Source organism: Chelonoidis abingdonii, chromosome 2 (assembly GCF_003597395.2).
Source record: "Chelonoidis abingdonii isolate Lonesome George chromosome 2, CheloAbing_2.0, whole genome shotgun sequence".
Taxonomy (NCBI): domain Eukaryota; kingdom Metazoa; phylum Chordata; order Testudines; family Testudinidae; genus Chelonoidis; species Chelonoidis abingdonii.
In genome coordinates, this window is record NC_133770.1 from 291,166,029 (window position 1) to 291,181,093 (window position 15,065).

Below are 15,065 nucleotides of genomic sequence, written 5' to 3' on the forward strand. Positions count from 1 at the left end.
GTGGAAATGCGAGATACTGATTTACTGCCAGTCAGAGAGAGAAGCAAAAGGAGAGTTAACATTGAAAACTAACTTCATTTTACCTCGGAACTACTGCAACGAGCCCAAAGTGGTCGATAAAAGGGATGTTTCACTTTCAGTGCTTAGCGTTGAAAAGTCATAAAAGGGAAGGGTGAGTTTTATTAAACAAGAGACCCACCGTACCAGTCAGATAGATACTGGAGGACATGTGCTGCCATTTACAACACCTGTGTATTGGGAAGGATTACCCAGCTGATACTACATAGGGGACGGGTGCTAATCCTCTGGCTCATTATAAGCAGCATCTTACACTGTGAACAGTCTAATTTAATATCAGTGGGGATACTTGCAAAGACAATGCCAGCGTGGGTGCCAGAATAGAGCCCTGTCAAATTTAAAATTCATGCCAGAACATATGTATGGGGAATTCCCTTCTAGAGGAATCCACAGAACAGGGAGGATGCTGTCACCCTGCGTTGATAGAGGTCTAGCTGAAATCCCACCAAGCATACAAGCAGGATACAAGCAGCCTGAAAATGGCACAGACTGAGCTGACATCTCTCCAATAGAAATCCTCAGATGAAATGAGCATCAATGACTACCAGGACTGTCAAACCCTGAATCATTCCCCCATGCCACCTCCGACTTCAGGCCATGCTATTGGCCTCCATAGCTGTGACCAGGCTTCTTGGTTCAGACAGAAATATTCCAGGAATTCTCCTGATGGCCCAGTTTTCAATTACAGGAGTTCATGACACCACGGGGAAGCTATAAAAGAGGTACAAATTATGCTCACCTGTGACAATCACTCCCACAGCTGGCTGAAAAAAAAAAGACACCAGAACTCCCAGAAAAACTGTAATTTCACTAGCCCTCCTATTCCCTAAATCAACTATATTCACTCCGTAGCAAATAAGACAACTAATAGGTCTCTTCCAGCATTGCTGCTTCCAATTGCTGTATAATTTAGATTGATTTCCTCCCCCATCCCAGTGTAAACCAGGCCTGAGAGTTGCAGTAACAGATTAGAGCTTGCTGTTTGTACCTTTCAACTATTTGCAGATGGCTTAAATGTTCTCTTTACTCTTTCATCATAATTTAGCCAAACAATACATGTTTAGGGCGAGACTCTGATCCCAATTACATCAGTGTAAATTTGTGGTAACTTAGTTTAAGTCAGTGGATTATACCACTGTATATATATCACTAGATACATGTTACATTAAGGAAATGCCAAGAGGCAGGGAAACCATGACAAAGTCAGAATGTTTCAGTAGGACCTATGCTATTATGTTATTAAAATTCTCAGAGGCACTGCAGAAGGGAAGTCTCTGGGATTACCTGGGATTTCATCAGTCTCCCCATTGGTGTGTTTAAATCGATCTCCTTCCACATGGACATTTGGACACAGCACATCTACAAAGAACAAGAATAAAAAAGCAATGATTGTAAATGGAAGCTTGGTCACTCAATGGAAAATTATATAAATATAAGCAGTATCTATCTATCCCACTGGATATGAAATACAGATGCCAAAATTCAAACCACCTTCCAGTCAGTAAAAACTTTATTATGGTTGTTATTTGTATTATAGTAGTGCTTCCAGTACCTGGCTGAGATTGGGGCATTGTACAAACATTGAGAAAGAGACAGTCCCTGCTCCAAAGAGTTTAATATCTAAACAGACCCAGGTTCCCATCATCTCGTATCTCAATTACTGCACCATCCTTTTCTCTGGTCTTGATGAGTGGATTCAGAATGCTGCTGCAATGAGCATTTTCCTAGCCTTTGCTTTGATCATGTTACCTTTCCCTTTGCTTCCTTCCTCTAGCTTCCCATTCTTGATCATATTGCTTTTGAGGCTCTTCATGGCCTATCCCCACCCTAATTATCTTCTCTCATTCACTGTCAGGCTGTCAACTCCTGCCTCTGTTCAGCCCATGTCCATCGCCCATCTGTTACATTTTCAAACAAGCACCCAAGTTGCCCCTCACGCATGGGAAAAGCTCCCCATAAACATCCACAAAGCTACCTCAATATCCTCCTTCAGCACCCTCCTGGAAACTCTCCTTTGTGGTGAAGCCTACGGGAAACTTGACAGTGGTTAGGCTGTTGATGTGCTGAGACCACTGCCTATCACTGTCTCATTGTTTTCTTGTACTTCCCTATCTGTCCAGCTGTATCTCTTTGTTGTCTCTTGTCTTATATTGGATTGTAAGCTCTTTGGGGGTAGGGGCTGACTTTTTATTCTGTGTTTGTAAAGTGCTTACAACCATGGGGTCCTTGTTCATGATGGAGGCTCCTAGGTAATGCTACAGTAATACAAATAAACAGACTCACCAAAGGTCACAGAGCAGGTCAGTGGCAGAACCAGAAAAAGAACCCAGGTCTACTGAACCTCAGTCCAGTACCATATCCACTGGCTACCTCACCTCCAAAACACTGGGCTTTAACTACTTCCCAATGCGCCTTTGTTTTGCTCATCCACAAAGCACTGCCGAGCATAATGAAGATTTGGAACATCACTCCCAGGCAAGCCAAGTGTCAAATAGCGTTTGATAAAAAAAATCACACTAAAATACCCAACTTTTGTGCAACATTTGTCAAGCTCCAAATTGGTGTCAACTCGATCTTTGGGTCCATCTATCTATGTACACTAGTGCCTGCCTACCTACCTGTTTCCTATCATAGAGCTAAAGTAACTTTTTATTTATATTTGGTTTTCCTAGATCAATAGCTAATTTCACACTTCTAAACAATGGGACATATGGCTCAAGGAGTCTGTTTAATAAGAATATGAAAAATGTGCGCACCATACTGTGTATTAGAAATCGCGCTACTATTTTTCATTCCATACTTTAATGTTCAGCAGGTGGGAATCTAACACAGATACTATTCCTTCATCTGCACAAGATGTATGCATAACAATAAACACATCCCCTGGTCTTCCACTGTTGTAATTCCATCCTCATATGTCTTTCCCTGCACCTTTCGCTGATTATTAACCACTGCTGCATCATAACAGGCATCGTTTCAATGATTTGATTGTTAAGGAAGGAACCTGTCTTTTCTGTTTGTCCATAAAAAGGTATACTCAATTTAGGAGTGATACAAATAAAAAACATGATCAGCACTATTGATTTCAGTGGCAAAGGTTACTATACACTCGTTCCCGAAAGGAAGTGAAACCCATTATGAAATGGACAAAATGTGCACTCTAGAACAAGTACTGCAAACAATCCCTCATATTACTATGACATCTCTGAGCAATCATTAATGTACAATGGACGTCACCACAAAGCATAATCATCTTATTGGTAAGTCTATTTTGGGACTGCAGCACTGCTCCGAGATCAGAATTGTAAAACAGTAGATTTGCTACTGACAATCACACTTCTTTATGCATGCATCTGACGAAGGGAGTATTCACTCATGAAAGCCTATGCTCCAACATGTCTATTAATCTATAGGGTCCCACAGGACTCTGTCACTTCTTTATGTGTTCCTCTTTTGGGAATTCTTTTATTCAATACTTGGTCTTCTCCATTAATCCTGCTCTGGAACAAGAGTAACACAATTAAGGGAAAGAGGGATGGATGAACTGATCTGGGTAAGAGAACTCCCTGAACCTTTCATCATAGCTTGACCCATTCTGTTTTGGGGTTTTTGTTCCACAACCTTCAGTTCACTTTTTAAAAAAGTTTCAGGTACTTTGGGCTCTAGATAGAAGCAAAAGGCCCCCAAACTTCAAAACAGGCTGTTCTTGTGGCCTTTCCAACCTAAGCTGAAACAGCAAATTCCAGAAATCTCCCAAGGGCACCTTATATTCCCAGTTTTCTTGATAAATAGCAGAAAAACACCCCACAAAACCAAAATACCAGAAAATGTGCTGTTATCCAGAGCAGCATTAAAATGAACCAAATGATGGCATTTTCACTACAGTACCTCCCTTGACAAACTATTCCACAGCCTGGGAAGTTGTTCCATATATTAAGACAAAATTTTACATTGGTCAATTTTGTTGCTTCTTTCCTAGTGAGACACACCTCTTTATTACCTTAAGAATTCCTCATCTCCTTGGAGCCCAGACCTGCCTTCATTTCCACAGATCCACCTCTCAGCAACTTCACTGAGGGTATGTCTATACTACCTGCCAGATTGGCGGGCAGTGATGGATCCAGTGGGGTCGAATTATCGCATCTAGTCTAGATGCATTAAAATGACCTGTGAGTGCATTTCTGTCAACTCCAGTACTCCACCAAGGTGAGAGGCACAGGCGGAGTCGACGGTGGAGCGGCAGCAGTCAATTTACTGCAGTGAAAACACTGCAGTGAGTAGATCTAAGCACATGGACTTCAGCTATGTTATTCACGTAGCTGAGGTTGCATAATTTAGATTGATTCCTCCCCCCCCCCACAATGTAACCAAGGCCTAAGAGTTGCACCTGTGTAACAGAGTAGAGCTTGCTGTTTGTACCTTTCAACTATTTGCAGACGACTTAAATTTCCTCTTTACCCTTTCATCACAGTGTAGCCAAATACATGTTTATTGCCAGACTCTGATCCCAATTACATTAGTGTAAATTTGTGGTAATTTAGTTACTTCAGTGGATTCTACCAGTGTAAATGGAAGCAGAATTTGGCCACTGTATCTTTTGTTAATTGTCTTCTTATGCAATCTACCCCAATCCTTCAATTTTTCTGCTCTGATATCAGGACAGATACATTCTCCTGTAACTATCCTTAGTTTTTTTTTTTTTAACTAATGCTCTACTTGCTCTGAACAAAGTAGCACTAAAGGTTTTATCATCTTGGCTTTTTGAATCAAATCTTCCAGTCTCAGTACACAAGTATCTATGAGTCTACTATAAGAGATCAGGAACAGTCAGCATGGATTCACCAAGGGCAAGTCATGCCTGGCAAACCTAATTGCCTTCTATGAGGCAATAACTGGGTCTGTGAATAAGGGGAAAGTGGTGGATGTGTTATTCCTTGACTTTAGCAAAGCTTTTGATACAGTCTCCCACAGCATTCTTGCTAGCAAGTTAAAAAAGTATGGGTTGGATGAATGGACTATAAGGTGGATAGAAAGCTGGCTAGATCATCAGGCTCAACTGGTAGAGATCAACGGCTCCATGTCTAGTTGGCAGCTGGTTTCAAGCGGAGCGCCCCAAGGGTCGGTCCTGGGGCTGGTTTTGTTCAATATCTTCATAAATGATCTGAGGATGGTATGGACTCAGTCTCAGCAAGTTTGCAGATGATACTAAACTGGGAGGAGTGGTAGATACGCTGGAGGGTAGCGATAGGATACACAGGGACCTAGACAAATTAAGAGGACTGGGCAAAGAAACCTGATGAGGTTCAATAAGGATAAGTGCAGAGTCTGCACTTAGGATGGAAGAATCCCGTTCACTCTTACAGACAGGGACGAATGGCTAGGAAAGCAGTTTCTGCAGAAAAGGACCTAGGGGTTACAGTGACGAGAAGCTGGATATGATTCAACAGTGTGCCCATTTTAGCTGTAAAAATAGGGGTATTGCCAGCAGATCGAGGGACGTATCATTCCCTCTATTCGACATGGTGAGGTCTCATCTGGAGTACTGTGTCCATTTTGGGCCTCAACTACAAGAGGATGTGGAACAATTGGAGAGTCCACGGAGGGCAACAAAAATGATTAGGGGTTGGAACAATGACTACGAGGAGAGCGAGGAATGGGATTGTTTAATCTGCAGAAGAGAAGAATGAGGGGATTTGATAGCAGCCTTCAACTACTGAAAGGAGGTTCCAACGAGGATGGATCTAGACTGTTCTCAGTGGTACCAGATGACAGAAACAAGGAGTAATGGGTCCAAGTTTGCAGTGGGGGAGGTTTAGGTTGGATATTAGGAAAAACTTTTTCACTAAGAGGGTGGCGAAGCACTGGAATGGGTTACCTAAGGAGGTGGTGGAATCTCCTTCCTTAGAAGTTTTTAAGGTCAGGCTTGACAAAGCCCTGGCTAGGATGATTTAGTTGGGAATTGGTCCTGCAGTGAGAAGGGGGTTGGACTAGATGACCTCCAGATGTCCCTTCCAACACTGATATTCTATGATTCTAAGATTCTACTGGCTGTACTGAACATTTCTCCACTATAGAGATCTCAAGGTACGCACCTAAACTTCTAAAAAGTCATCTTCCCCCATGCACTTGTCTTGAAGTAAAACCGGACACTGATTTATGGGGGAGATTGTCTTCAGTTGTCCCAAAGTGCTAGCCAGCTCTGACAGAATACAGCCCCATATTCACAGCCCAAACACTACTGTAATAATCTTTGCACACAGTATGCCTTGCAAGGTATCATTTGAAAACTCATAATTTACTGTTCAGTATTGCCCAGGTAAAATGTGTGTGGCAACACTGTATGTGACGTTATAAGAATAACATCATACTGGGGACTAACACATGCTCCAAACCGCACAGTCCTGGCCAAATGGATGTTGGCAAACAGATCTGACCTAAACAAAGGAATGTGTGCTTACTGCTTAAATGCAAATTAAAGTAACAGAATCATCAAGCAGAAAGGGGAGACAAAGGAAGCTCAAACAGGTGAAAAAAACAGCAGGAAACATCCTTCTACATAGGTCTTGTCTACACTACCAAGTTTTGATGCCAAAAATTGCCTTTTGTCGACCAAACAGTGAACATGTACACACTGTGATGCAAGTTTTGTTAGGGAAAATGCCCAGTTTTGGCAACAAAAAACATCCACTCCAACAAGAGACTTATGTTTTTTTCTTCTAAGTTTTTATCAACAAAGTGCCAGTGCAGATACCAGGCTCGATTTCATCACTTTAATTGGCCTCCAGGAGGTGTCCCACAATGCCCATCCTGACCATTGTGGTCAGCAGTTTGAACTCTACTGCCCTACAATCAGGTAAACAACCATTGGCCGCTCCCACTTAGAAGCCCTGGGAATTTCTGAAATTCCATTTCCTGCTAGCTCAGCATGGAGAGGTCTCATTGCATCTTTCTAGGTGACCATGGCACTACCAATACATGCACAGGCACGTTAATAATTTCCTTACTAAAATATAAGGCCCCAAATGTCACCATTGCCTACTAGGAAAACTGTAACATTGAAGCATCTCTGACAGAGATATATATTACTGGTGCTGGCTGTCAAAGTGCTGCCTCAAAGCCTCTCTGATTCAGATTGCCCTCCTCTGGGCCCCTCTGACAGCCCAGGTATCTGGCTGCTCAAAATCAGCAGCCAAGCGCTCTGCCTCAGCACTCTATCCCTGAGAAGCCTTTCACACTTAGCTTCACAGAGTCATGCAATGTACAGCACGTGGCTATGATCATGGGAATATTATCCTCATTAAAGTCTAACCTGCCATAAAGGTATCGCCAGTGTGCTTTTAATCTGCCAAAAGCACATTCAACTGTCATCCAGCACCTACTCAGCCTGTTGCTGATTCGCTTCTTACTACTCTCCAGGTGTCCCATGTAAGGTTTCATTAGTCACAGCCATGAGGGGTATGCTGGGTTTCCCAGGATCCCTATGGGCATTTCAACATCCATGTAACCGAGCGAACTCACCCCCGCGGCACCTCCTGCTCGTTGCTTCAGGGAATCAGCTCACTTATACAGCTCGGAACACCCTCTGCAGGCCGGTGATCCGCCTCCTGGGTTCCGCTACTGGCCCCACATCCCTCCCTGGACCCCGGTGCCCCTTTTATGTGGGGTTCTGCCCCCTGGCAGTAACCCCTTTCTCTTAAGGGTTTCCCCCTCCTGGGAATCCCCCCCCCACTCTATCCCCACTTTGCCTCAGGGTCTTGGCAACTGCCCAGTCATTAGCTAGCTCCCACGCCCTGGGGCAGACTGCAGTGTTAGCCACTCATCATTGGCAAAGGGGTTTTGCTGCCGTGGCCTACCCCTGGGTTGCACCCTGCAACCCCAGTATCCCTTAGCCTACTCCTAGGCTGCAGCCTGGGGCTTTCCAGGCAGGAGCTCCCCGGCTCCGCTGCCTTCCCCAGCCCTGCTTCGCTCTAGGTACCTTTCAGCCTACTCCTTGCAGCAGCCAGGCCCTTCTCCCTCTGAAGCCAGAGAGAGACTCCCCAGCCCTGGCTTTTCTGCCCTTTTATAAGGGCCTGTGGCTCAGTTTGGGGCGTGGCCCCAGCTGCAGCCACTTCCCCAATCAGCCCAGCCTAAAAGGCTGCTTTCTCCAGCCCCGGCCCCTTCCCTGGGCTGTTTTTAACCCCTTCAGGGCCGGGGCAGGGATCCACCCTGCTACAATCCCCCACTGTAATCTTCTGGTTTGGAAAGAAAGTCCCCACTTGCAGCTTTTTGAACAGGCTGATGTTCCTGAAGATGCATGTGTCATGCTCCTTCCCGGATCACCCTGCGTTGATGTCAGCGAAATGCCCCCAGTGATCCACAAGGACCTGCAACATCATGGAGAAGTACCCCTTTATTGATGTACTCTGTCGCAAGATGGTCTGGTGCCAAAATTGGAATGTGTGTGCCACAGTTAGGGAAACCCATTTCTGCAAAGCCATCCACTATTTCACACACATTTCTCAGAATCACTGTCCTCCACAGCAAGATGAGATTTATTGCCCTGCAGACTTGTATTAACGCAGCCCCAACGGTCAACTTCCCCACTCCAAATTGATTTGCGACTGACTGGTAGCAATCTGGAGTCGCCAGCTTACATACAGCAATTGCCATGTGCTTCTCTACTGAGACGGCAGCTCTCATTCTGGTGTCCTTGCACCGCAGGTCTGGGGCAAGCTCTGCACACAGTTCCAGGAAGGTGGCTTTCTGCAGCCGAAAGTTCTGTAGCCACTGCTCTTCATCCCACGCCTGCATGACGACCCAATCGCACCATTCAGTGCTTGTTTCCTGAGCCCAAAAGCAACAGTGTACCCTATGCATCTGCTCTGTGAATGCCAAAAACAATCTGAGGTTGCTCCTATCCATATCATGCAGACTGTCATGTGCCTGCAAGTCTTCTTCTGTTAGGAACTTCATGATTGACTGTACTGCCATCTGCAATGTCTTCATGAAATTTAACAGAGCATAGGAGAGCAGTGCGGGATCCATCCCTTCTCACAAAGGTGCCAGGGCGCACAGCAAGGAAGAGCACTTCAAAAATGCCACAAAAGAAAGCTGGAAGTCTATGGAGTGCTGGGACAGAAAGCAATGCATCATGGAACATTTAGCATGGTCCCAAGATTGGCTGCTCCACCTTCCCACAACACCTAGCAACAGATGATGATGAGCAGGACTGTGGGATAGGTACCCACAGTGCATTGCTCATGCTGTCGATGATGGTGCCGTCAATGTGGATGTGATTTGCTGACAGAAGGAGCATGTGTGAACATGAAATTCCGATTTTCTTGACATTGACTTTTGGATGTCAACATTACTTTGGTCGATAAACTTGGTAGTGTAGACATGCCCTTGTCAGTCTTTGTCTGCAGAGACTGTAAGCTTCACGGGGCACAGACTGTGTATGTACAGTGCCTAGCACAATCTGGTCCTGATCTTGGGGTCTCTAGCCTCTACTAGAATACAAATAAAAACAGGGCTAGACCCTCAGCTGTCAGTGGAGCTAAATGGATTTACAGCAGCTAAAGATCTGGCTCCTAAAGTTTATTTTTAGCCTCATTCTTAAAAAAGAAAATGGAGGTGGAAAAACCCTTTCCTTGCTCTGAGGGATAGAAACTATTTCTTCCTGGGATAGGGGAAGAAGGCAGAGAGATCTGGGGAAAGCATACTCCTGTCTAAGACACCTCCTGACTTACAAATGGAGCACATTTGATACAGAATCCATGAGACACCCCCAACATGGAACCATGTGGGCTTATTTCCATAGCAGAATGGCACTTTAATGGATGAACACGTGCGCAGCTAATGCTCGTTACGGTACCATGCTCCACCTGCAGCGATGCCCTCAGGCTGCCAGTACCCAGGAGTGAGTAATTATTACAGTTTAAAAATGAGTTACTTCGTAATTATTATGGTTTCCTCTGAGGCAAAGTTCCTGAGTTTGGTCTCTGACTCCAGCCGAGGTGAAGTTAATATTCCCCTTCCTAACATACATTTGACTGTCAAGCACCAGGTCCTTATCTCTCAGAACAACCTTTGAAGGGGCCAATGTGGTACTTGATTCCAACGAATAAAGAGGGAAGAAAAATAGGAGGCGAGAGAGAGAGGCAGAGGAGAGGTCATCCCCATGGAAACATATCAGACTCTCGTATAGTTTACAGTGCTCTTTGCAGCATAGTTCCAAGATTCTGTAGCCTTCAATTAACTTGGAAGGTTACAAGCAGAGCTAGTTAAAGTGTTTGTTGCAAAAAAATTATTCGATGGAAGCTTAGCCTTTTTTCTGTGTGCATAATTGTCCCAGTCAAACAGGCCAGAACTAATATCAACTGGTCAATTATTCTATTCTTATGACTGTCATCTTCCTCACAAGGGACTGCGCTTTTCTTCTATAGGCAAAGGTGCTCTCTCAAAGTGCCATACATTTCTCTTGCTGGACTCAAAACTCCCTGCTCTTCCAACATGAAATTCCCTTTTGATAACAATACTCAGCAGCATTTTCTCTCCCTCTCTCTTAGTTGTGTGTATATCTGATTCTCAGTATAACATGACATCCGGCAGGGCTTCGTGTACTGATGTTTAAATACCAAAACAACAGGCTGTGAATAAAGCAGGTTAAGACTAGCCAGGAAATCTGACACCTTCCTCCCTTCCTTTCCCTTCAAACTCAAAAGCCCTCCCCTGCCAGGGTAAATAAGACTCCTAAGGAAAACACTTCCAGTCCAAACCTTCACTACTTGCGGCAGGGCACGACCAAGTCCTTAGCCCTTCCTGAGCCACAGCCCTGTGTCCAGGGTCTGGGTGACCTATCTCCCCAGCTGTAGCTAGCATTTGCCTCTATTTCTCTCAGGGGCCACAAACATTCCTCCACCATCTGGCTGCAGGGATCTCAGAATGCTACCTCAAGGTGGCACCACTGAGGCACAGAGGAGCCAATGTCCAACCTCTCACGTGGGTTCCATCCCTGAGGTCTTAAACTATGAAGTGCTAACAACTCCCACCACAAACATTGGCTTCTTTCTTCATTCCAGACTGCTTCCTGCGCTGGCTTCCTTCTTAGGAACTCTTCCGGAGGCTTCTATAACTTAGAAGGCAGTCAGTATCTCATCGACACACCGCTCTTCAATGCCCCAGAGAACTTCAGCATTGACACACCTTCAGAATGGACAGACTGCAAACAATATGTTGCAAGATTTCACATTGCTACCAAGCTCCACAAAGAAACTGGAGATATACAGATATCTTTAATTTATGGGGAAACAAGCAGAGCCTATCTTTAAATTTGATGACTTTACTGGAGACAGTCACAAAGATGACTATGAAAGGGTTCTGGCTATGTCTGATGTATAGTTTATACCTCAGAGAAATATGGTTTATGACAGCATTATTAAACCATAGAATTCAAGGCCCAGGAGAGAATGTTGAATGTTTATAAGAGCTATGCATAGATTGGCTGAAAACTGATTTGGGGAATGCAAACAATGAAAATATCAGAGACAGGCTGGTTATTGGGGTAAGAGATAAAAACTTGCACAACAGTTCCAATGGAAAAGACACCTAATGCTACACAAACTGTTCAAATAGCAAAGCAGTCTGAGCTGGTGAGACAGCAAAACCAAGAGCAACTGGCCAAACCTGAAAAACAAGAAACTAGTTTAGAGGTAGTAAAGAAACTCAGCGTCACCCTTAAATGTTATTATCATAAACCCCTGAGGCAAGGAGAGAAAATCCCAGAGTAAGAGGGACAAATTCCAGCTTACATGCACAAGGTGTGGAAAAAGTCATATCCCAATAGATGATGCACATCCAGCAAGAGACACACACTATAATAAGATATGGACATTGTGCTGCTGTTTGCTACAACAAAGCAGTCGGAAGTTGAGTCATATTACAGACAATCAAGAGCCATTGTTTCTGGTAACTACCACTTGTGATGATAAAGAGCCTGCCTGCAGAGTGAAACTGAATATTCATGGCAAGACTATTGACTTTAAAATTGACTCTGGAGCTGATGTCACAATCATCTGAGAAGGGACATACAATTTGGCCACTACCAATGCTGAAGTCAGGTGACTAGCCCTGGCAGTATTCTGAACCGAATGGGACAGTCCACCACAGAAAAAAACTTATAAAGACAAAAGCTATGCTTTCAGAGTCTATGTGATCAAAGGACCACGGACCAACAACAGTCTCTGCTGCAGTGTGAATCATGATTGGCCTAATGAGAAAGGTGTAAGAACTCAATGGAGGATTTGATGATACTGGATTTTTTAATACAACTCAACTTATGAGAGAATGCCATACAGTGAACAAACACCCCTATCAGAGAGACTTTGGAAGAGACAAGGAACAGATGTATGCGTATTCAGAAGACATCATTACTTGGTCACAGTGGTCTATTTTCCCAGGTATATAGAAATAATGTACTTGGAAGACATAACATGTTGCCGTGTTATCAAGAAACTGAAGTGCAATTTTGCTCACTTCAGTATTTCAGAACAGCTAGTAATGGACAATGGATCTTAATTCACTGCAGCAAAATTTAAGTCATTCCAAACAAAATATGATTTTGAGCATATTACCAGCAGCCTGTGTTACTCACAAGTAAATGGAGAAGCTGAAAGAGCTTTACTGACAACCAAGGAAATCCTACAGAGGGAAGAGCCACTTCTTACTCTTCTGAGTTACAGATCAACACCAATAGCAGCTATTGGATAGAGTCCAGCACAACTCCTGATGAGAAGACAACTCAGAATCTTTTCCAAAGCTGAAACAATAGTTCTATCTCCAAAGTTGCCAGACATCAACAAAGCAGCCAGACTGGATAAAAAGGCAAAGGAGTTTATGAACAGTTTTTAAAAAACACAACACTCATAGATCTGTTGGAAATAGAATCTGATCACCATGTTCATGTCAAATCGGATGGAGAAAAAGGATGGACAACTTCGGCTGTCATGAACAAAAGAAATTCAGTGTTCCAATCACATGTAATCAAGACCAACAGTAGAGAGTTCAACAGAATACGTCAACATCTACAGTTTGTCCCTCAGAAAGAACAATCAACAGAGAAGAACAAGAAGACAACTCAAAGATCACAAGCTGATTACAGCTGGTCATGGCAACTAAAGATCAGCCAGACAACCAAGTTGTTATGCATGCGGATCATGTCATTAGAAAACCAGTATGACACTTTCATACCGATTTGTACTAACCTTCAAAGACAGTGTAATAGTGTAAACATTGCAAATAACTTATCCCATGAAGTGGGTATTCACCCATGAAAGCTGATGCTCCAATACGTCTGTTAGTCTATAAGGTGCCACAGGACTCTTTGCTGCTTTTACAGATCCAGACTAACACGGCTACCCCTCTGATACTTAACGGAGGAAATGTAATGGGATGCTAAGCTGTATTACACTATTTGGCCACTAGGTGGCACTGTGCATAATAGACCTTATTTAAGTTAACTTTAGCCATACCCCGGGAGCTTGAAAGGATCTTACCATGAATACACTTGGTAGAGAACAGTGGCTCTTAGTCTCAAGCTGGGGGTCGGAACCCCTCAGGCAGGGCCGGTTCCAGGCACCATCTTAGCAAGGAGGTGCTTGCTCTGGAGTGGGGTGGCATGTTCAGGTATTCGTCGGCAATTCGGCGGAGGGTCCCTCACTCCCGCTTGCAGCGAAGGACCTCCAGCTGAATTACTGCAGATCGTGATCGCGGCTTTTTTTTTTTTTTTTTGGCTGCTTGGGGCGGCAAAACCCCTGGAGACGGCCCTACCCTCAGGGGGTCATGAGGTGGTTACATGGGGGGTTGTGAGCTGTCAACCTCCATCCCAAACCCTGCTTTACCTCCAGCATTTAGTGTTAAATATATTTAAAAGTGTATTTAATTTATAAGGGGGGGGAGTTGCACTCAGAGGCTTGCTATGTGAAAGGGGTCAACAGTACAAAATTTTGAGAGCCACTCTATAGAAGTACATGCGGCATGTCCCATCTGTCTCCACCCAATATAAGAGCCCAATGTTCAACAAAGAAAAAAAGTCTAGTTTTCACTTCTCAGCTGTAAAACAACTAGGCTGGCACAAAAGCAGTGAGTACTTTCCACAGTTTAGCCTGCTTTAAATTACTGGGAACAGACAAACAATTATATTGACTGAGTCTCTAGCTATAAAAAACTAAGCCTGCAAGTTAACAGCCTGGCCACTTGCGTCCAAAAGAACTGAGTGCCAATCTGGCAGCACATCAATCAGTGCCAGCTGGCATTCAAGTTGAAGTACTATTTCCAGAGGTGGCATTAGAGGAAAGGCAAAACAACAGTTGTTTTTCTGCAGCCTTTATCCAAGATCTGAAGCAAATGTGATCATTGTCATCAAGAAACAAGAAATCCACTTGTAAATGTTGTTAATAAACACTAAATCAAACCTTGTATGAATGTCTCAATCCTTTATACAACTCCTCGGAAATGCTCTGCAGAGTTGGGTGTCTAATACAGATGACAAGTGCCAGAAAGAAATAAAATCTGTACTGAAACAAACTTGGGTTGCTAAAGCTAAACTCCAAGTATCTCTTAAATGTCCAAACAGAACAATCTGTAAAACAGAAGAATAGATGCTTGTTTCAAAACCAGCCAACCCCTGCTACCTATCTACAAGGGAAACCAGTTTCCGAAAGTCATCTGCTCTGCTGCACTCTCCCTGGGCTTTTCAGATTCATACAGTTTAAAGGCCAAAGGGATCATTTGACCTCCTGTATTGAGAGAGGCCATTAAACTTCCCCCAGTTACCCCTGTGTTGAGTTCAATAACTTGTGTTTTGACTAAAGCATTACTTTTGTTTGGCTAAAATAAAAATATCTTCCAGAAAGGCATTCAGTATTGATCTGAAGACATTAAGAAATGGAGAATCCGCTAGTTCCTCTGGTAGATTGTTCCAAAGATTAAACAATCCCGCTGTTAAAAAT

The 15,065-nt window shown here is 43.8% G+C and overlaps 1 protein-coding gene across 1 annotated transcript in view; it reads right to left on the reverse strand.

The window, feature by feature from the left end:
* The window catches only part of COL22A1 (collagen type XXII alpha 1 chain), a 346,712-nt gene that overhangs the window by 241,658 nt on the left and 89,989 nt on the right, over window positions 1-15,065 (reverse strand). The window contains 1 exon segment of the mRNA XM_075062036.1: window positions 1,363-1,437. Within this exon segment, the coding sequence (XP_074918137.1) occupies window positions 1,363-1,437 (75 nt within the window).